General features: G+C 45.6%; 1 protein-coding gene across 3 annotated transcripts; it reads right to left on the reverse strand.

Annotated features, from left to right (window-relative positions):
• Positions 1–28: 28 nt before the first annotated feature.
• On the reverse strand, positions 29–21147 carry AURKA (aurora kinase A). 3 transcript variants are annotated; one of them, XM_058686025.1, is made up of 9 exons: positions 21034–21147; positions 16906–16952; positions 13666–13945; positions 12074–12128; positions 10609–10797; positions 9326–9464; positions 4488–4636; positions 1084–1258; positions 29–951 (listed from the first exon to the last, which is right to left on the reverse strand). In XM_058686025.1, the coding sequence occupies exons 2-9, from the start codon at positions 16945–16947 to the stop codon at positions 766–768; spliced, it is 1215 nt and encodes a 404-aa protein (XP_058542008.1). In that variant the 5' UTR covers positions 16948–16952; positions 21034–21147; the 3' UTR covers positions 29–765. The 3 variants fall into 3 exon arrangements, with proteins under 3 accessions (XP_058542008.1, XP_058542006.1, XP_058542007.1); XM_058686023.1 differs by having other exon boundaries at positions 10609–10800; XM_058686024.1 differs by having other exon boundaries at positions 10609–10800; positions 20943–21060.
• Positions 21148–21208: the final 61 nt, after the last annotated feature.

Consider the following 21208-nt stretch of genomic DNA (forward strand, 5'->3'; position numbering starts at 1 on the left):
GTAGAATGAACTGGGAAATGCATTATAATTTCAAGGTTAGACACGTGACAACTTTAATCATTTTATATGTGACATACTGTGCTTCACCAAAACTGTATAAATAAAGCATCAAAACCCCGGAAAGATCAGCCCTTTGACATTTAGAAACAGCAGAGACAGGTCTCATCCAGCCAGCCCCAAGACACAGGTGGAGCACGCGTTCGAGTTTACAGTCACCGAGGGCTTAAGCCTGATCTGGTCCTTAACCACGTCCACTTGGCGCAAGTGTGGGACAGACACCGAACGGTCCTGAAGGGATGCCAGGGAAATGACATAGCAGTCTATACAGAAATCTTTATTTTGACATTTAAAAGAAAGAATCACATGTTCATCCTGACAGCTTTCCCAGAGTCGGCCACCGAGGAAGGCAGATGCACACGTAGGGACCGGATGGTCATTGCACACCTCTTTCACCGATGGAGTCGGGGCGGAGTGGCCACTCTCCCTGCAGTCGGGCCCCGAGCTGCCTTCCACAAGGACACACTACTTGAGACAGGCCGTAGGGAGGCTGCAGGTGAACTTCGCCTCCGGACTGTGAAGTGGCCACAAGTCCTGTGGCTACTTTCACTCCAGAGTGCACTGTTCGCGGAAGCGGACTGACCGGGGAGGGTGAGGCACCGCCTGCTCGGTGGGCCCTTGTCTGCAGTGCCCTCGGTCATGGGTCACGGCCAGGCTGTCAACAGTGTCGCCAGCTGGGCCTCGTGGATTTCTCCCCCTGCAGGATTCTTAAGATTGTTTGCTGGTTGATTCTTTGCTTTTTTGGCTACCTGATGGTTTTGATGAATTTGCCGTGACCCAAGGGTGTTCAAGTACTTCTTTGAGAGTCGGTCTTTGGCTGGGATTATGTTTCAACAGTCTTGAGATGAGGTCCCTGGCTCCCTCTGGTACAAAGTCAGGGAACGTGAATTCAACCTGGAGTACGACAAGTGACAGTCACAAAACGCGGCTTAAGACAGAACAGTATGAATATTCAGCTCAGGGCCAAGGTGAAGGCTGATGAGAATTCGACAAGAAGCAACGGATCAGTTCTCGTTAAGGTCTTACCCGCGATATTCTTTTGTAGGTCTCTTGGTATGTGCTCGCCTCAAATGGAGGCTTCCCAACTAGAAATTCATAGCAGAGTACCCCAAGGCTCCAGAGATCCACCTTCTCGTCGTGCATTCGGCCTTCAATCATCTCTGGAGGCAAGTAGTCCAAGGTGCCACAGAGGGTGGTTCTCCTAAAAATGGAGGCAGGCTCGGGTCGATGCACCTGTTTTTATTACCCTAATTGCTGCTAAACGTCATTAACGATTACACTAACATGACGGAGTGCCCTTCCTAGGCCAGATCCTAGGCTATGAAGCAGAAACTATTTAAATCCCCAGTTTCAGACAAGAAACAGATTGAGGGAGATGTGCAAGATCACGCAGCTAGCAACCAAGCCACGCCCCAAGTTCGTCCCCCTCCAGAACCTCCGTAAATGATGAAAAGTATCACTACTGTATCAAAGTAGCTGGAAAAGGAAAGCTCTCTCTAAATACAATTTGGAGTTCCATAGTTGTTTTTATATTGTAGAGATGCTAAAAAGCTTAACAGTCCTGTGACGTTAGTGACAAAAACACTAAAAAACTGTCCCAGTGTGAAAACACTAGCTTTGGCGTGACAGATCCATGCTGCCTTCTGACACATCAGTGGTACAAGAGAGACACTGACACGTGAGGGTGGCCTAGGAAGTATTCTTGCCAAAAGTACTGGTCAGGTCCTTAGACCTACTTCCAGTTCTCAGCAACCACAGAAGATAAAGGACCAAGGTAAGGGACACCACAATCAAAAAAATCCATTTTAGAGGCGCTTGGGTGGGTAAGCGTCTGACTCTTGCCATCAGCTCATGTCATGATCTCACCTTCGTGGGATCCGAGTCCCGTGTCAGACTCCACACTGAGTGTGGAGCCTGCCTGGGGTTCTCTCTCTTCCTCTCTGCCCCTCCCCCCCTTCTCAAACAAACATTAAAAAAAAAAAAAAAGAGGGGCATCTGGGTGGCTCAGGTCATGATCTCGCGGTTCCTCAGTTCAAGCCCCACATCAGGCTCTGTGCTGACAGCTCAGAGCCTGGAGTCTGCTTTGGATTCTGTGTCTCCCTCCCTCCCTCCCTCCCTCCCTCCCTCCCTCTCTGCCCCTCCCCTGCTCATATTCTGTCTGTCTCTCTCTCAAAAATAACAAACATTAGGGGCGCCTGGGTGGCTCAGTCGGTTAAGCGTCCGACTTCAGCTCAGGTCACGATCTCACGGACCGCGTGAGTTCTAGCCCCACGTCAGGCTCTGGGCTGATGGCTCAGAGTCTGGACCCTGCTTCCGGTTCTGTGTCTCCCTCTCTCTCTGCCCCTCCCCCGTTCATGCTCCATCTCTGTCTCAAAAATAAACGTTAAAAAAAAAAATTAAAAAAAAATAATAATAAACATTAAAAAAAAATTTTTAAATAAAAAAATATGGGCACCTGGGTGGCTGGCTCAGTAGGCTAAATATCTGACTTTGACTCAGGTCATGATCTCACGGTTCATGAGTTCAAGCCCCACATCGGGCTCTGTGCTGACAGCTCAGAGCCTGGAGCCTGCTTCAGATCCTGTGTCTCCCTTTCTCTCTGCCCTCTCCCCACTCATACTCTGTCTCTCTCAAAAATAAACATTTAAAAAAATTTTTTTAATTAAAAAGGAAAAAAGGGATAAAAAAGAAAAATCCATTTTAAATTGTGAGGCAACTGCTTTAAATTTAGACAAAAGAAACACAATCAAATATAATGCATGGACAGACCTTAGTTGGATTGTGACTTAAAGAGCAGCTCTAAATTTTGTGGACAACTGCAGAAATGTGAACATGGACTAAATAGCTATTGACAAGGCTGTTAATTTCCTGAGGAGTGATAACGGTCGTGATTATAGGGACAATGTCCTCATTTTTAGGAGATTCATCCCAAAGTGGCCAGAGAACGAAGCATAACGTCTGCAATACAATTTTGAAAATTTACTTATTTTGGTCTATTCACCAAAAAAATCGACACGGCCAATATGGCAAAATGTTGGCACTTGTTGTTGTATGTAGGCCCTAGATGGGAGCAATGAAGCCGCCGATTCGGCACTTCTGTGTGTGTTTCTACCAAAGGCCAGAAATACGCTGGGGGTGGCAAACATCGACTAGGCGCGAACACGCGTAGGTCTTCGTTGCTTCCTATCAGTTATTCTTTGCCACTGGCTCTCCTAGGGGGTCACGCGGGCCCTATGCTCAGCACGCCCGGCACCCAGAGAGCACACGTGAAACCCTCATCACCACGGAGATGCTGAAAAGGGACCGAGTCAGCAGGTTCCTCCAACGACAGCACTCCTGGGAGGTCTTATGGTTACTCGTGTTGGGGAGGCGGGGCAACATGGCTGGCGTATCCTTTCTGAGAAGGACGTTTATCTTTCCTATCACATGACACCACTGGACAGGTTAAGGTCCAGTTTAGCCCTGCGATTTTACAAAACCTACAATTCTTCATCATCATTTGCCTCACTAGGTGCCAACAGCTCCCACTAGTGACAGACAACCAGCTTTAAAAAAAAAAAAAAAAAAGAGAGACACTGCAACAGCAGATTCAATGCATTGCTGCGAACAATTACAAGTGATCTGGCAAAAATAAAGCTCCCCACCTCCACCACGTCACCTATTTTAGGTTAAAAGATATAGGTGGTTTAAAAAAATGTATAAAGTATTATGGCTATGATTTTGTAAGTCCTTTGCCAAAGTTGACAAACTTACTAGTAGATGAGGGTTTTTAATGCCCTACCACCTCACGAGGCTTCAAAATCTCAATTAGACCCAAATTAAATTAAAACAGTACAGAAGATTTTAGTTCTTGTTTGCATAATTAAGATCTCTCTATTAAGAGGGGACAAGAAAGGACTATGCTACTGACAAAAGCACACCACACAGAATCCAACCACCACCTGGAAAATCCAAACCAATTTGGATAAAATCTGTTTTTTTTTTAATTCCCCAAAGCTCTGTGCCCTCAGCTCTAGATCTCTGTGTGCGGCCCTCTGAAACCGGTCTCCTGTCCAGGGAGCAGCGGAGTTTCCACTTCACCACTGCCCCAGGCATCACCACCCAACACATCCTGCACTTCCTCTGTCCTTCACTTGTCCCGTATGTCCCCTCCATTAGCCTCTGAGGACATGAAGCATCTTTAACCCAGGCCTATGACACAATAACCCCACAACAGTAGGAGAATCAAATATTCTCAAAGACACTTAACGGGCCTAGGTTTCTCCCAAGTATGTGTAACTGTGACCAGCCCCAATTCCACATTTCTATCCTTAAGTATTTGACTATTTCATTCCTGAAAGCCCCGAAGGCTTTTGCTAAACACTAAGTAAGTTCCACCTCTAAGGTTACATACCTGGAGGATGGGGCGTTCCACCTCTAAGGTTACATACCTGGAGGATGGGGCGTGTACCGACCATCCAAAATCTGCAATCTTAAGCTCTCCAGCTGAACCGAGGAGCAGGTTCTCTGGCTTAATGTCTCTATGAATGACTCTCTTTGAGTGACAATAAGACAGGGCATCTGCCAACTCCGTGATATACTACGGAAACAAAAAGTATGGAGAGTCTGCGTCATACATTTTAAAAATAAAATGTGTTATATAAAGTTTTTATTTATTTTTGACAGGGAGAGAAAGAAAGAGAGAATACCAGCAGGGGAGGGGGAGAAAGAGAGGAAGACACAGAATCGGAAGCAGGCTCCAGGCTCAGAGCTGTCAACACAGAGCCCGACTCAGGGCTCCAACTGCAAGATCATGACCTGAGCCAAAGTCAGATGCTTAACCGACAGAGGCACCTAGGCGCCCCTATATAACACAATGTTAGACATCTCTTCTGAAAGGAAAGCCAACATCGATTTTAATATGTTTTATAGGTTTTAAGGCTAGAAACAACAGAGGACTCTAAAAAGAAATTTTTTTTCGAACCAAATTCATGTTTAGCATAAAATACGAGTATTCCATACTAAGTTATTTATTTGCTAATATAGCAGATAGGACATTGAAGGACAGGGGGGAAAACTGATGAGCTAGAAATACTAGTAGCAATGAATGATGATAACAACTGAAAAACTGGCACAAATTAGCGAGTCAGACATGTAAACAATTAAAATTTTTTTTTAATTTTCAAGTACAGTCCATTCCCATTTTTTTTAATTCCTATTTTTAAAACTAAGATCAATTTATAACACAAGCATTTGTTTGAAACTCAAAATTTAAGGGGAAAAAACAATCTTGAAAAAAATTAAAAGCAGGTACATTTGCGTGTTACATAGTGTTAAACTTGGGGGTGTACGTATTCATTAGTCAGCTTAAAAAGCACACACAGCATGTCAGTCCTTTTGTTAGTTTTCTTTCCATCTCAGCCAAAGAGAGCTCTAGCAAGTCCAGAATCTGTTTTAGCATAAAGATAAGAATTGCTATCAGCGTATTGAAAGAATATGTTTAGTTCTGGCTGAAGGTTTTTTTTTTCTTTTTAATGTTTATTTATTTTTGAGAAAGAGAGAGAGAGAGAGAGAGAGAGAGAGAGAGAGAGAGAGAGAGCGTGAGCCAGGGAGGGGCAGAGAGAGGGAGACACAGAATCTGAAGCAGGCTCCAAGATGTTAGCAGAGCCTGGTGTGGGGCTCGAACCCATGAACTGTGAGATTATGATCTGAGCCGAAATCGGACGTTTAAACCGACTGAGCCACCCACTCTGGCTGAAGAAAGGTTTTCCAAAGCAACCACTAGACAGAACTGAACACATTATTTTACACCAAAAAGTTCTACTCGACAAATTGCTGTAAAAAGCAAATATCATGGTCAGAAGAAACGTTTTCATTTTTTTCGGGCAAAAGCCAGAGACCAAAATCTAGACAATAATAAACTGAAAGTGGAGGCAAAGAGAGCTCTTCTACACCAAACTGAGCTACTGACATAAAGATCATATACTAGATTCTTGAGGGCAAGGCATTTTCTCCGCTCAAATCAAGGCCAAGGAGCTAGTTCAACCAGGGCTCTCCAGCAGCCACCTCCTTCAAACCTCCCACATCACACTGTGAATATGTATAAAGGGCCCCAACATTTCTCTACAATTACTTTTATTTGAATTAATCAGAAAAGGGAAACAGTGTGCATACATATTCATTCTAACTACTATGGAATCTAGAAAGAACCAAGTTTTTCTTTCAAATAACTACTGCTTACACCAACATGAACTCCATCTGGATTGAACAAAACGTAGTAGTAGAAATAGTAACTGCCAATTAAATAAGACAACTAATTTGGTTAGCTAATATTTTGAAAGTAATAAGATGAATCTTTTTTTTTTTAATTTTTTTTAACGTTTATTTATTTTTGAGACAGAGAGAGACAGAGCATGAACAGGGGAGGAGCAGAGAGAGAGAGGGAGACACAGAATCCGAAACAGGCTCCAGGCTCTGAGCTGTCAGCACAGAGCCCGACGCGGGGCTTGAACTCACAAACTGTGAGATCGTGACCTGAGCCGAAGTCGGACGCTTAACCGACCGAGCCACCCAGGTGCCCCAAGATGAATCTATTTCTACTTATCCACAAAGCAAACATTTAACATTAAGTTTAAAATAGTATGTCCATTTTCCTGAGACCACACCAAAGGGTCATTCACCACTCGTGCTGTGAATTCACAAGTACAACCACCTGAAAGTAACACCATTTCCATCAATGCCAAAAAGAAAGAATGAGTGTAATCAAAGTAACCACCCATCATCTGCTGATTCAACAACAACAAAAAAAAAAAACTGCCCAAAGACTCTCTACTTCTTCAAACAAGTGATTTCATCCAAAATAAAGAAGCAGCACAATCCATAGGGTAAAAAACCAAAACACCCAAACCAAAAACCCAATTATGTTGGATGTTAAGATTAGATGCAGGTAAGAAAATGAAAAGACAAGCCACCAGCTGGGAGAAAACGTTTGTAAAACACGTGGGATAAAGGACCTGTATCCAAAATATACAAGAACTCTTCCAACTCAAGATGACCAAAAGCCTGATTAAAAATGGGCGAAAAATCTGAACAGGCACTGGAAAGATGACAATACACATGGCAAATAAACACATGAAAAGATACCTGTCATAGATCACTAGAGAACTACAAATTAAAACAATGAGTTACCACATACACCGAGAAGAAGGGCTAACCTCCAAAACACAGTACCAATCGCTGGTGAGGAGGAGGAACTTTGCACACTCACTGGTGGAAATGCAAAGATGGTGCAGCTACTCTGGAAGACGGTTTAACAGTTTCTTATAAAGTTACACATAACTCACCACACAAGCTAGTTTTCAAATCTGTTAAAAACGTATGACCCACAAAAACATGCATGCAGATGTTTTTTTTTTTTTTTTAAATTTTTTTTTTCAACGTTTTTTATTTATTTTGGGGACAGAGAGAGACAGAGCATGAACGGGGGAGGGGCAGAGAGAGAGAGACACACACAGAATTGGAAACAGGCTCCAGGCTCCGAGCCATCAGCCCAGAGCCTGACGCGGGGCTCGAACTCACGGACTGCGAGATCGTGACCTGGCTGAAGTCGGACGCTTAACCGACTGCGCCACCCAGGCGCCCGCATGCAGATGTTTATAGTAGCTTTATTCATAACCACCAGTAACTAGAAGCAACCAAGATACCCTTCAATCGATGAAGCGAGAAACTGTACTGTAGCCATGCTGCAAAATATCATTCAGCAATAAAAAATGAGCTACCGCACCCTGAAAAGATACAGGTGAATCTTAAATGCATCTAGTTGTTTCCCCACTGGGGTAACTGGTTAATCATTCGGATACCACTGCACATGGACACTGGAACTGAATAATCAAACTGTCGGTGGACAGCAGAACTCAGGTTTTTCAAGGCTGCAATGGGAGGTTACAGATAAACAAGGGGAGGAGGGTAGAATGAATCCTGTGGTAATGGACTCATGTTTTGCTTAATATAGATGCAAATGGATCAAAATACAGATACACGTGTATACATAGATTAGTCCCTGTTCTGTCAGCTGAGATCACCCAGAAGACATGACACCCCACTAGCAATGAGCACATCTTGCACCCAGGTCTTGGTTTCTAATACCATTTTCCCATAAAAGGAACCAGGGCTCCTTGGACAAATGGCTGATTCTAGGACTGAGATAGCAAATCAACAAAATGAGGTGCAGCATCCTACAGGGCCAGATGCAGGGAAGTGCTCAAACACCACACCCACAATGATGGGGGTAGGTCAAAAAAACCAACCAACCAAACAAACAAACAAACAACAACAACAACAACAAAAAAAACACCTAAAACAGGAGCCATGTGAAAGGGATCCCAAGGGCCAAAGTAGTATTGGACTATACTCAAAGTATAAAATATCCATGAGTCCACATTAGTAAATGACTGAATAAATAAGGGAGAACACACAAATCTCTGATGCAGAAGAATTCGAAACAATTTATGTAGATTAGGGTGGGGGTGGCACATAATCCCTGCTCCTTAAGTGTGGGCTGTGCATAGTGACACGCTTTAGAAGAACCCAGTATGCAAAGAGAAAAAGAGTAACTTCACAGCAAAGACACCTAATGAACGTGACCTCAGCCAGGGGACCAAGGCCAACACCCGCAGTGATAAGCCAGGTGAATAGTAGGTACCCCACACTAATGTAAGATAAACAGGAGAAAATAAGTCTGCACGATCTTCACATTCCGTAAATCTAAAATTATTGTAAACTTTTTAAAAAGAGGATAACTATAAAGGGGCACCTGGGTGGCTCAGTCGGCTGGCCGTTCAACTTTGGTCATGATCTAATAGTTTGTGGGTTCCAGCCCCGCATCAGGCTTTGTGCTGACAGCTGGGAGCCTGGAGCCTGCTTCAGATTGTGTCTCCCTCTCTCTCTCTGCCCCTCCCCTGCTCAAATTCCGTTTCTCTCTCTCTCTCTCTCTCTCTCAAAAATAAACATTAAAAAATAAAAATACAACTAAAAAAAGAGGGCAACTATTCACATATACATTTCTCTAGGAAACCGCTGTGGAAACACACCATCCACAATATTCCACCTGGTACTTGATTTTATGTGCATGGATGGTACAACTAAGGTATTCTGATTCTTTCATTCAAACACTTGATCCTATTAAGCAATCTTTCTTTAGATGAAACCCACTGGACTGTAATGAAAGGGCACGTTGCTATGTGGGGTGGAACAGAGGGAACAAGAGTTAGGACGGTAAATGAAAACTCACAGTAGCAGTTCTCTGCTCATCAAACTTGGACAGTTTCTGAAGTTCTCGGTAGACAGCTCCAAGAGGTGCATATTCTAGAATTAGGTAAACTCTGGTGGCGTCGTGGAAATAACCATACAGTCTGAGAATATTCGGATGCCTGCAACAAAGGATGAATACTCTTTAACACCTGCTTTCTGGAGAGGATACAAGAATATGTACTAAGTTCCAATCAAACCCCTCATGTAAAACCAGTGAAAATTAGTTCTGGTCACAGACCCCCTACAGCACCCCTCACCAAACTTGAGAATCTGAAACTACAGACCTGCTCTGAAGAAAAATACACACATCTGCCTATCAGTTTACAAGCAATGCAAGGTATTATTGGACCTCAGGTTTGGTTAAGACTATTTCCTTCCTTCAGGTCATCTTTATTATCAGGGGGGGAAATTCAGCTAAATATTAATTTTCTGCCTATTAGAGAGGAGGGAGAGGCACGGCACTCCCACAGCAGTTTGATTCCCAAGCACTAGGAGACACAACTTAAAAGCAGGGTTCAACAGCAGCAGATGTTTGCTGCTGAGGACTTCGGGCAGCTGAGAACACGGCCCAGGACAGTAGCCCTTCAGCTCCAGCTAGTTGTTGCCAGGGAGGGTTACAGGCCTGATTGGACAGGTTTTTAAGTATTAACAAGTGATTCAAGTCTGAAAAAAATACTAAGAGGAAAAAAAGAAAGGAAAAAGACCCATTGGCCAAAGTCAACCTGCAGGCTGCCAGTTTGCAACCTCTGCTTAGAACTCAGAAATATCAAGGCACTGGGTTGAGCATCCGACTTCAGCTCAGGTCATGATCTCACAGCTCGTGAGTTCAAGACCCTTGTCGGGTTCTGTGCTAACAGCTCAGAGCCTGGAGCCTGCTTTGAATTCTGCGTCTCCCTCTTTCTCTCTGACCTTCCTTGTGCTCACTCTCTCTCTCTCTCTCTCAAAAATAAACATTTTTAAAAAAAGAAAAAAAAGAACTCAGAAGTATCATTTCCCTTAATATCTCTCTCTCTCTCTCTCTCTCTCTCTCTCTCTCTCTCACACACACACACACACACAAATTTGACTCATATAAACTACTTCATTAACACAGCATAAACCTCCAAGTGATTTTTCAGGACCACAGCACTTCTCTAGACAAATCCTTGAAAAATGATGAATTAAACCACTCTTTGCAGTACTATGGAGCAGGCCTTCCATGGTTTAACTCTTAGTAACTAGGTTCTGTACCACATTCTCTCGAACATCAATCTGGAAACTTACCTAAGGTGGGACTGTATTTCTACTTCTCTTCTCAGCTGATGCTCGACTCCTGCTTTCTCCAGCTGAGCTTTAAATAATACTTTAAGAGCCAGGATAAACTTGCTTTGTTTTTCTCTCGCCAAATAAACATTACCAAACTTTCCTTTACCCAGCGGGCGACCGATTTCAAAATCTTCCAAAGCCCACTGCCTTCTAGGAAAAATTTTGAATATTTTAAAATATGAAGAAAACAAATCTTTTCTAACAATTTATTAACGGGTAGTAGGTAGACCTCTAAATAATTTTATATTTAATGTTGTATTCGGTAGGTAACCTCGGCAAGAACCAAGCCAATAACTACGCTACGTGAGTCTCCACAGGCATTAAATCCCCCGCTCCCCTATCTGCCAATGACTGTATGAGTCAGACAAAGAACAATCTGGGCTTTTAGAGCTGAAGCATTAACGCAAAGTGTCCCAAGACAATACTACACTCTGAAGTGCACACTTGTTGCCACCACCGTTAAAGAGCACAGGAAAGGTTAGGTAAGTAAGTGGAGGGAGGAAGCCTTCAGAACGGTCTGTGGGCCTCTAGCAGGCTAACCACAGCCTCCTCCTCCAACCTAGAGATGCTGACTCTCTGGGGTGGACAATCAGTCTGCCAAAGCAGGCGGGATGGATCCTACAAGGCAGTTGGGGCGAGAACTGCTGGGTTTCGATTCTCAGAAAGCCACTATTAGGCAGTCAAGCAAAAAAGCCTGTGGGTTCATTCCTGGCTCCTCCTCCTCCATTATAGACATTACGTTCTACGTTGTAGAGTCTACACAGTTCAGAAGTTGGGAACAAGCTTTTGGAAAATATCCAGGGGAGACGGTATAAAGAACAATTCAATGAATACTGTTGAAATATTCATATAGTCATATACACGTGTGTATACAGTTTTGCAACAGGAGAATAGAAATAGTATAAAAACATACCTAAGCTATAGGTAGTGGTTACTTCTGAGGGTAGAGAGGAACTTATTTTACACATTTCTGTAACTGATTCATACAAGTTTGTTCTAAATTTGGAAGGCAGTAAGAAAAGCTTGAGTCACGAGTAAACATCATTAAAATTCCCTTTTTCCAAAGGTTAGAATTTGGAAACATTTATATATCCTAAGTGAAAATATAAAGACCTTTTCTATTTTTTAACAAGTTCCCACAATTAAACTTGCAATTAGGGGCACCTGGGTGGCTCAGTCGGCTACGTGTCTGACTCAGGCTCAGGTCATGATCTCATGGTCTGAGTTCGAGCCCCACGTCAGGCTCTGTGCTGACAGCTCGGAGCCTGGAGCCTATTTCAGATGGCAAGAGTCTCCCTCTCTCTCTGCCCCTCTCCTCACACTGTCTCGCTCTCTCTCAAAAATAAATAAACATAAATAAACAAATAAAAGTATATTCTAACAGCACAATAGCACAGGACTTTGTAAGTAAAATAAAACTTACTTTTTTGATTCTTCATTTTTCTGTTTTGTTGTCAGTTCCTTTTCAGAATTATTTCCTATATAGAATAAGTCAAAAACCTGCTTTTAGAATAATTATAATTACTTTAGAATAACTCTACAGAATAAATTAAAAACCTATGAACAGAAACGAATCAAAGAATGGTCACCAAAATATTAATGGTGTGTCCAGAATGGAAGATCTTCTTAGTTTTCTTTATAGAAAAAAGATGACCACACCCTAACCTGACTCCCACCTGGTGAAGCCTTTTCTAGATTTCTAAAGATGAGCAGATATACACCTATATAGAGATACATATACATACAGCTAGGCCCTCCAATAATTTAAAGCTCAAGACTATGCAGATTCTCCCAGAAGCCTGTTTCCAAATGAAGACCTTCTAAGGCAGAACTGCCAATCTCTCGACCCACGATAAGCACCCACTCATCACCTTCGCCCCCCCCCAAGTGGGCCAGCCGACTCTCCATCAACTACATACAAATTAACAGCGTGCAACAAAACATAAATCAGCCACCTTCCTTCATTAGTTGCCAAGGGGAAATATAAAAATAGAAGCCCCTGATTCAGCAAAATGTACCATAAACCAATTGCACAACACGGTGCTAAAGTCATCGTTTCATCAGCCGGAGGCTGGACATTTCCACTTCAAACTCCAAAACAGCAGGGTGTGCTCTGCTCAGACACGTGACGGGAGCCCAGACCGGTTTTCTCCCTTCGCGCTTCAGTTCAGATCTCAGTTAATGCCGGCAAGATAACCACCATCCCCACATCCAGCTTACTGCCCGGCTCCACCCAGTCTGCATCCGAGGTCAGCCCTTGGATCTGCCTGCACTCCTCCATCCTGCTGTGTCTGTGGGCAAGTTAATGCTTCAGAGGCTCCACTCCCTCGTCTGTAAAACAGAGTTGGTCACCGACCACCTTCACAGAGTGGTTGCGAGAATTGAAGGAGACGACGTGGATGAAGGAAGCACTTCTCCTGAGTGTGGGCATGCCAGGCTGGTAAATAAGGACTATTAACATCCACCTGTCCCTGCCCACTTCAGGTCCCTGCCATCTCTGACCTAACCCCCGGCAGCCTGCCTCCCGTCTGCTGCCCCTGAGTGCAGTTCTGCTTCTCTCCGCTTCATTCCACATAGCCAATCTAGTAAGATTTCTAGAAGGCCAGTCCCTCCTCCGCTGGAAAACCTTTCGGCAATTTCCCCACGCCCAGGGGATGAAGCCCCACTCCTCAACAAGCCAACAGCTTCCACCGTGACCTCACCCAACCGGCCTCAGTCCATCCAAGTTCATCTGCTTCCCCAACTGCCCTCCACACTCCAGACTTTGGAAGTTTTCAGTTCCTCAATCACACCATGAGGGTGGGAATCAGGTTCTCCATCCTGAGCGCAGGGCTGGCCCACAGGAGACCCTACTACCTCAACCTGACGTCAGATTTTTCTCCGTATCCTCAATAAAAATGACATCAAAGCTAGGGCTCCAAACAATAAACGCCAAGTCTATCCTCCACCCCCACCCCCCCTTTTTTAAGCAACTGGAAGGAATAACAATCTAATAGTCTCAAAAAGTTGATTTACCGGTGGCCGATGGCAAGGGCTGCTCACTCTTTTGGGTATTATTCAGCGGCCTAGAGACAGAACGAGGGACACTGGTTGCCTGCAGTTGCTTTTGCTTCAGATTCTGGACCGGTTTATGGCCGGAGACGAGCTTCTGTGTTTGTGAAGGAATTCGCTGGGAGGAATTTGAAGGACACAAGACCCGCTGAGCCTGGCCACTATTTGCAGGTAACAGATTCTGAGAAGGAAATTGCTGAGTCACTGGAACACGTTTTGGACCATCGCCAAGGGGAACTGTGGTCTAGATTGAGAGGGAAAAAATAAACGTCATGGTCTTCATGAACAAAAGCGGGGTATTTTGAGAATTCCACAAAGTCTCTTTTCTAATATAACAAAATAACAAAGGTCACTGATAGTACATGGAAGGGGAAAGCAATGTTCATCAGCGCTTCCAAAGGATGTGGTTAGTAGATGGCTGAAAGGAATACCAGAATGATCCTCTTACCCACCCAACACCCCACTCCCAAAAATCATGCTCCCATAAACAAATGTTCATTAACTAAATTCCCATCTAAAGAGGGAGACATTAAACACTTCCTAAGAATTCTCAATGGCTTGAGAATTATTACCCAGCAAAAAGCTACAACGCAGAAACTTTATACCAAAATCCCAATTCCACTGAAATTTCTTTGGTAATATCATACATATTTTTAGCAAAAAAGACGAAGAATTATGTCAAAATATTCAACAGTGGTTATCTTCTGGTATTTTTTTTTTTTTTTTTTTGAGAAAGAAAGAGAAATAGAGAGCAAGTGGGGGAGGGGCAGAGACAGAGAAGGGGGACAGAGTATCTAAATAACTGAAGTAGGCTCCATGGGGACAGCAGAGAGCCCAACGTGGGACTAGAAATCAAATTGCGAGACGATGATCCGAGCCGACGTTGGACACTTAATCAACTGAGCCACCCAGGCGCCCCTCAGTGAAGATGTTTTAGAAGATCATCTGGGGGTGCCCGGGTGACTCAGTCAGTTAAGTGTTCAACTCCTGGTTTCAGCTCAGGTCACAATGTGACCAGCTTAGCAACGCCCACAACACAGTAGGCATTCAGGCAGTGACGTTTTAAACAGCAGTTTCCTAAAATGATCTTTATCGTAGGACTTGAGAATCAAATACAATGACTCAAGTTAGCCTTTTTCTAATCATTTTAGACTTTCAGTCAGTAAATAAAGGAGAAGTATCCATTTATTTGAAAATGAAAACTTCTCAAATCTGTCAGAATGGCTAAAATCAAAAAGACCACAGCAAGTGTTGGTGAGCATGTAGAGAAAAAGAAACCCCTGTGCGATGCTGGTGGGAATGCAAACAGGTACAGACACTGGAAAACAGGATGGGAGTTCCTCCAAATGTTAAAAATAGAACCACCCTCCGACCCAGTAATCACACTACTGGGTATTTACCCAAAAAATACAAAAACACTAATTCAAACGGATATATGCACCCCTATATTTATAGCAGCGTTATTTACAAGAGCCAAATTAAAGGGGCGCCTGGGTGGCTCAGTTGGTTAAGCATCCGACTTCAGTCATGATCTCGCCGTTCCCAAGTTCAAGTCCTGCATTGGGCCCTGTGCTGATAGCTCAGAGCCTGGAGTCTATTTCAGATTTTCTCTCTCTCTCTCTCTCTCTCTGTTCCCCTTGCCTGCTCACACTCTCCCTCCCTCTCTCTTAAAAATAAACATTAAAAAACTAAAAACAAAAACAAACCAAGAGCCAAATTATGGAAGCAGCCTAAGTGTCCACTGATAGGGGAATGGGTAAAGAAGATGCGGTATAGATATATAAGGGATCATTACTCAGCCATAAAAAATGAAATCTTGCCATCTGCAATGACATGAATGGAGCTAGAGAGTACAATGCTAAGCAAAATTAGTAAGACAAAGACAAAATACCATATGATTTCACTCATATGTGGAATTTAAGAAACAAACCAGCAAAGGGGAAAAGAGAAAAGAAAAAAGAAAAGAGAAGAAAAAAGAAAGAAAGAAAAGAGACAAACTCTTAACTACAGAAAACAAACTGGTGGTTACCAGAGGTGAGGTGGGGGGGGGGGGGGGGGGGGGAGGGCGGTGGTGAAACAGGATGGGGACAAAGGGGACCCTTATCCTTATGAGCACGGGGTAATGTACAGAAGAGCTGAATCCCTGTAACGTACCCCTCAAACTAATAAACCATACTATGTTATTTACACTGGTATTAAAAGACTTGGGGCGCCTGGGTGGCTCAGTTGGTTGAGCATCCGACTCTTGACTTTAGCTCAGGTCATGACCTCAGTGTCATGGGATTGAGCCCCGAGTTGGACTCTGTGCTGAGCGTGGAGCCTGCTTAGGATTCTCTCTCCCCCTCACTGGTACTCTCTCTATAATACATTTTTAAAAACATTAAATTTAAAACTTAGTAAAAAAAGAAAATTAAAATTTCTAAAAATAAGACACCCCCCCACACACACACACAAATCTTGCTTGATGTGTGTATGTATTTTTACACTGATTTCCTAGAAGGAAAAAACTCTGAGGCTTGCTTATATTAAAAGATCTTTGTATAAAAATTCATTCCCCCAGCCGCTCCACAAATACTATAGGCTGAGGGTCCTCCCTGGGGAAGCCCTTCCTGGATTCCAGCCCATCCCAACCTGAGTGGAGCACCCACCGTCCACGGAATTACTCGGGTCATCTTACGCACACATATTTTGTGAAGGCGCAGTACTGGCTCCCATAACTCCCCAAGAGGGCTAAATTCTTTAGTCAAAGGCCATGTGCTTTGCATCACTGTAATCCCTGCATCTGACACAGAACCTGGCTCAAAGTGGATTCCCAGGAAATATTCAGGAAAACACAGCCCGACATTCCTAGGAGCTTACCGTGTCCTGCAGCGTGACCAGAACAAGCTGTGGCAAAGCAATTTAATTTCTGGCAAGCAAGCAAATACAGGCAAGTATCGAGCACCTATTGTATACATTATTGTCCTGCACACAATGGAGGAACAGATACTTACAGAGCTAGCCAGAAGACAAAGCAGAACAAAATATCAGGTGCCCATCAACAACATGGTATGAAATGCCGAGAAAGGGGACTAACTCCTCCAGGAATGTAGCAGACACCTCTAAAGTTACAATCCAAAGTGACGGTGGAAAGAACTCCAGATCTAAAACCAACCTCCATTTGGGTTTTCTAAATGTGACAGAGATTACGATTATTCGATTTACCTTAACAGGCCCTGCAACGCAGTTTTCTTTAGATTTGTCCATGATGCCTGAAAAGAAAAAGAACGACTTTTAACTTACACAAATCCTCATGCTTCAAAGTGTTGTTATGCGAGGTCAGGGATATGGCTCCTGATGAAAAAGCCTCCACAACACAAAAATTTTACATTTTTTTTCTTTGTCCCAGTGAAGTTGACAAGGGTGTCTTATTTTCTCAAGTGACAAGAGGGACAGATGTGGGGCCTCCACCCAACTTCACTCCCAGAGTCCTCCTGCTCCATCAATGCAGGAGCCTGCTTCAATACCTGCTGCCTTTTATTATTATTTTTCAACGTTTATTTATTTTTGACAGAGAGAGAGAGAGAGAGAGAGAGCGAGAGCGAGCACACGAGCGGGGGAGGGGGAGAGAGAGAGGGAGACACAGAATTGGAAGCAGGCTCCAGGTTCTGAGCTGTCAGCCCAGAGCCCGACGCAGGGCTTGAACCCACGAACCGCGAGATCCTGACCTGAGCCAAAGTCGGATGTTCTACCGACTGAGCCACCCAGACGCCCCTCCCCCGCCACTGCCTTTTAAAAACAGGTCCCCCCTTCCCCATAACTGACTCCAGCTACGACAGCATCTCGCCCTCTCCCGTCAAGAGCAAAGCTCCAGAACAGTCATCCACACTCACCGCACCCACGTGTCTCTCACCCTCTGGCCCTCCCCCATCAGGATTTCATCCCACAGACTGGCCTGCTCCGGTGGCCAGCTCATGACTGACCTCTACTGTTAGCAAATTCAAAAGTCCATTCCGCGCCCTCAGCTCACTTGCGACCCCAGCAGCATCTGACAAGGTCACTTTTACTCCACTCCCAGCCTCCACTAGCTTGTAGGCTTGTCTCTCCCCCACCCCCCACCCCCCCCCCCCCCCACCAGCTGTCCTGCCACAACATCCTTTGCTCGATCAGCCTCACTTTTGCCAACCTGAGAGTCTGGGCAGACTGGACCCAGAATGAGTCCTTGGACCCCACTTCTCCATCCATACCCGTCCTAGGGCCCCTCATCCAGCACCAGAGCTCTAAACATCTTTAAGATGATCTGAATTTACATCTTCTACCCTAACCTCTCCTCTGACTGCCAGACTCCTACCTACCTACCTGCTCAGTATCCCCCCACGAAGGTCTGCCAAGCATCTCCACCCCAACACATCCAGACACACCTCTTCTCTCCTCCAGGCTACTCCTCCCCTCTGCTCTCAGGAGAAGCCTGAGCTCAGGCCCAGAAACACCTTTCCTTTTGCAGCTGTGCTCACTCCCTCTGTGCACTCAGTCATCCAGTCTCCTGGCTCCCACCACCATTCACGGGCTGAGACCTCCAAACCTCCATCTCCAGACCTCTCCCCTGACCCTTGCCACCTGCGAAACATCTCGACCCGGAATCTGTAATCGGAGAGGCATCTCAATTTTAAAAAGTTCCAAACTGAATTCCTGCTCCCTCCCTGTCCCCATCTCCCCAGCCCTATTCTCATAGATGACCCCACCTCAGTTGCTGGCAAACCCATCCTGCCCGTTGCTCGGGTCCCCTCATCTTTTACACGGTTCTCCCTCAAAGCCCGTATCTAATCCATCAGCACACCTTGGAGGCTCTACCTTCAAAACCACTGCCCACAACCTTTAATACCACCACCTGGTCAAACCAAGGCTCTCTCCCCCCAGTTATTTGCCACGGGCTCCCAATGGTCACCCTGCTTTCACCTTTGCCCCGTGATGGCCCATTCGCAACACTGCGCCCTGTGGTCCCATTAACAAGTCAGCCATGTTGGCCCTTGGTTCAGAAGCCCCTCACGGTCCCTCAAAATCCTCCTTGCCTACAGTCTCCTAGAGTGTGGACCCTGACCGCCTTCTTGGCCTTATTTCCTCTTCTTATCTATTGCATGCTGGTCATACGGAACTTCTTTCTTTCCTCAAGGCAGTGCCCGGCCACAGGGCCTTTGTACTTCCTGTTCTCTCTTCACCATTTGGCTCTTCGCTCAAATGGAAGTGTGGCTTGCTCCTTCGTTACAGTCAGGTCTCTGCTCAGACGTCTCCTTTCTGACCATCTCTATTTTTCTGCTTAGCCCTTAACATCTTACAGAACCTCACTGTGCTTGTTTATTTCTGCCTCCCCAGGCGATATCCCACCCCCTGCCAGTATCTCCAAGGAAGACCAAGGCCTTAGTCCCACTGTGTTCACTGCGGCCTCCCCGGAACATGCCTGGCACACAGGCGGTACACCCACCAGTGTCTGCGGAATGACTTAATCCACTAAGGAAGTGAAATCAGCAATGAAAACGGTTCATCACACTAGGCCCATGCTGTGAGGCAGGTACAACACCCCATCAAGTAAGTAGAACATAAACTCCAAGAAAACAGAATCCTTTCTGTACTTTTCTTACCCAGATACTCTCTGAATTCCAGAACCCAGCCAGAAAGCACCCCCCCACCCCCACACTTCCACGTCCATTCCACAAGGAGGCAAGTAACTCCACGCTGAAGACGGAACCACAGCCAGGAGTCCTTATATCAAACGGCGGTTAGTAGAAACGACAGAAAGGAAAAAGGAGTTCCGGGGCGCCTGTGTGGCTCAGTCGGTTAAGCGTCCGACTTCGGCTCAGGTCACGATCTCGCGGTCCGTGAGTTCGAGCCCCGCGTCGGGCTCTGTGCTGACAGCTCAGAGCCTGGAGCCTGTTTCAGATTCTGTGTCTCCCTCTCTCTCTGACCCTCCCCCGTTCATGCTCTGTCTCTCTCTGTCTCAAAAATAAATAAACGTTAAAAAAAAAAAAAAATTAAAAAAAAAAAAAAAAAGGAGTTCCAAGCTCGTGCTGTACACACACTCTAACGCTCTCTTGCTTTCCCTAACAATTACGAGCAGCGGATTGATGAGATCACGCAGGCCTAACAACATCCATTCGACAGAAGCCAGAGCTTTGCTCCAACGGAACATACTTTGCCTTCCCAGGCAGAGGAATAATCATCAACACAATGGAATATGAGGGTTCTGCTCCAGCAATGCCGGAGAGAGCCCCCAAGAAGACTGCGTCCCCAGCGGTTCCAGTCTACAGCCAGGTCCCGGAGCCACATAACCCGATGACCTTCACAAGACCCTGCAGTTCAAACCACACATCCTACTATTCCAAACAGGAAACCTGTTGACATTTCACGTCACCGTGCATTTAGAAGACTTTGCCTTCTTCAAACCTGCTAGTGTCTGCACACACTTACTTGGAGGAGTGGAAGTGAACGTGCAGCTGAAAAGTGTTTCGTTCAAAGAACAAGGAAGGTTAATTAAGGAGGAGGAGGACCCGTTAAAAGTCCGCGACAGTATCTCCATCTGGACGGCACTGGTGAGACGTGGAGGCCCGTCAGGCCGAACCACAGACCTCACAAATCACATCCAGCATTCTGCCATCCCCACATGACTATGTGCGCTCGCTGGTCTACACCGCCGGTTCGTGAAACATCAAGCATCAGCTGGGAAGCCTGACCAACTACAGACACCTGAATCCTATGCCGAGCACTTCTGATTCATGAGGTGGGTCTACATTTTCAACAAAGGCTCTCAGAAATCCCGACAAAGGTGGGCCAAGGTCTGTGGTTTCAGCAGCACGCACCAAGGAAGACATCTTCGAGGAAGTTTTCATTTACTCCTCCAAAGTAGCCCCAGGTCAACCAACTACTGTTTTCTATTGAAAGCTATCGCGCCAGTGCGTCGTCTGGCCCCCACCCCCCTCTAGAACGTGAACTTCCCGACGGCAAAAGCCCTATTTTTTCTTACCCAGGTGCTGGCCGATAGGAGAACCCCCTCAGAAGGCACCCCCACCGCAATGCCACTCAACAACCCCATGCACTCCAGGAGTGTAACAAACCCCCAAGCGGCATTTCACAGGGCGCCCCAGTACCCAGGCGCAGACGGGAGGGCGCTGCGAAAGCACCGGGCACAGAGGAGAGGAGCTGGGAGGATGCAGGGGGACAGGAAGAGGAGGACAAGGGAGGACGAAGGTGGAGACCCAGGGACGCCTGACCTCGACTCTTCCTCCGCCGCCCTCTCAAAGGCCACCCGGGCCCGCCGCCCTAGCCCGTCCGCCTCACGGAGCAGTCCCAGGGTCTACAAACCCGTTGGCTCCCGTCTCCGACCCAAAGGCCGCCGACTCCTGCCGAGAGCTCAGCCGTTACGATTCAAAGTCTTTATTTTAAATAGGAGTTAAACCCTCTAATCCGAAAGCTCATTGGCCCGGGCTAGAGAGGCACTGCCTTTTGATTGGTTCACAGCCCCTCACGGCTTGAGGCA

This window comes from Neofelis nebulosa, chromosome 9 (genome assembly GCF_028018385.1).
Source record: "Neofelis nebulosa isolate mNeoNeb1 chromosome 9, mNeoNeb1.pri, whole genome shotgun sequence".
NCBI lineage: Eukaryota > Metazoa > Chordata > Mammalia > Carnivora > Felidae > Neofelis > Neofelis nebulosa.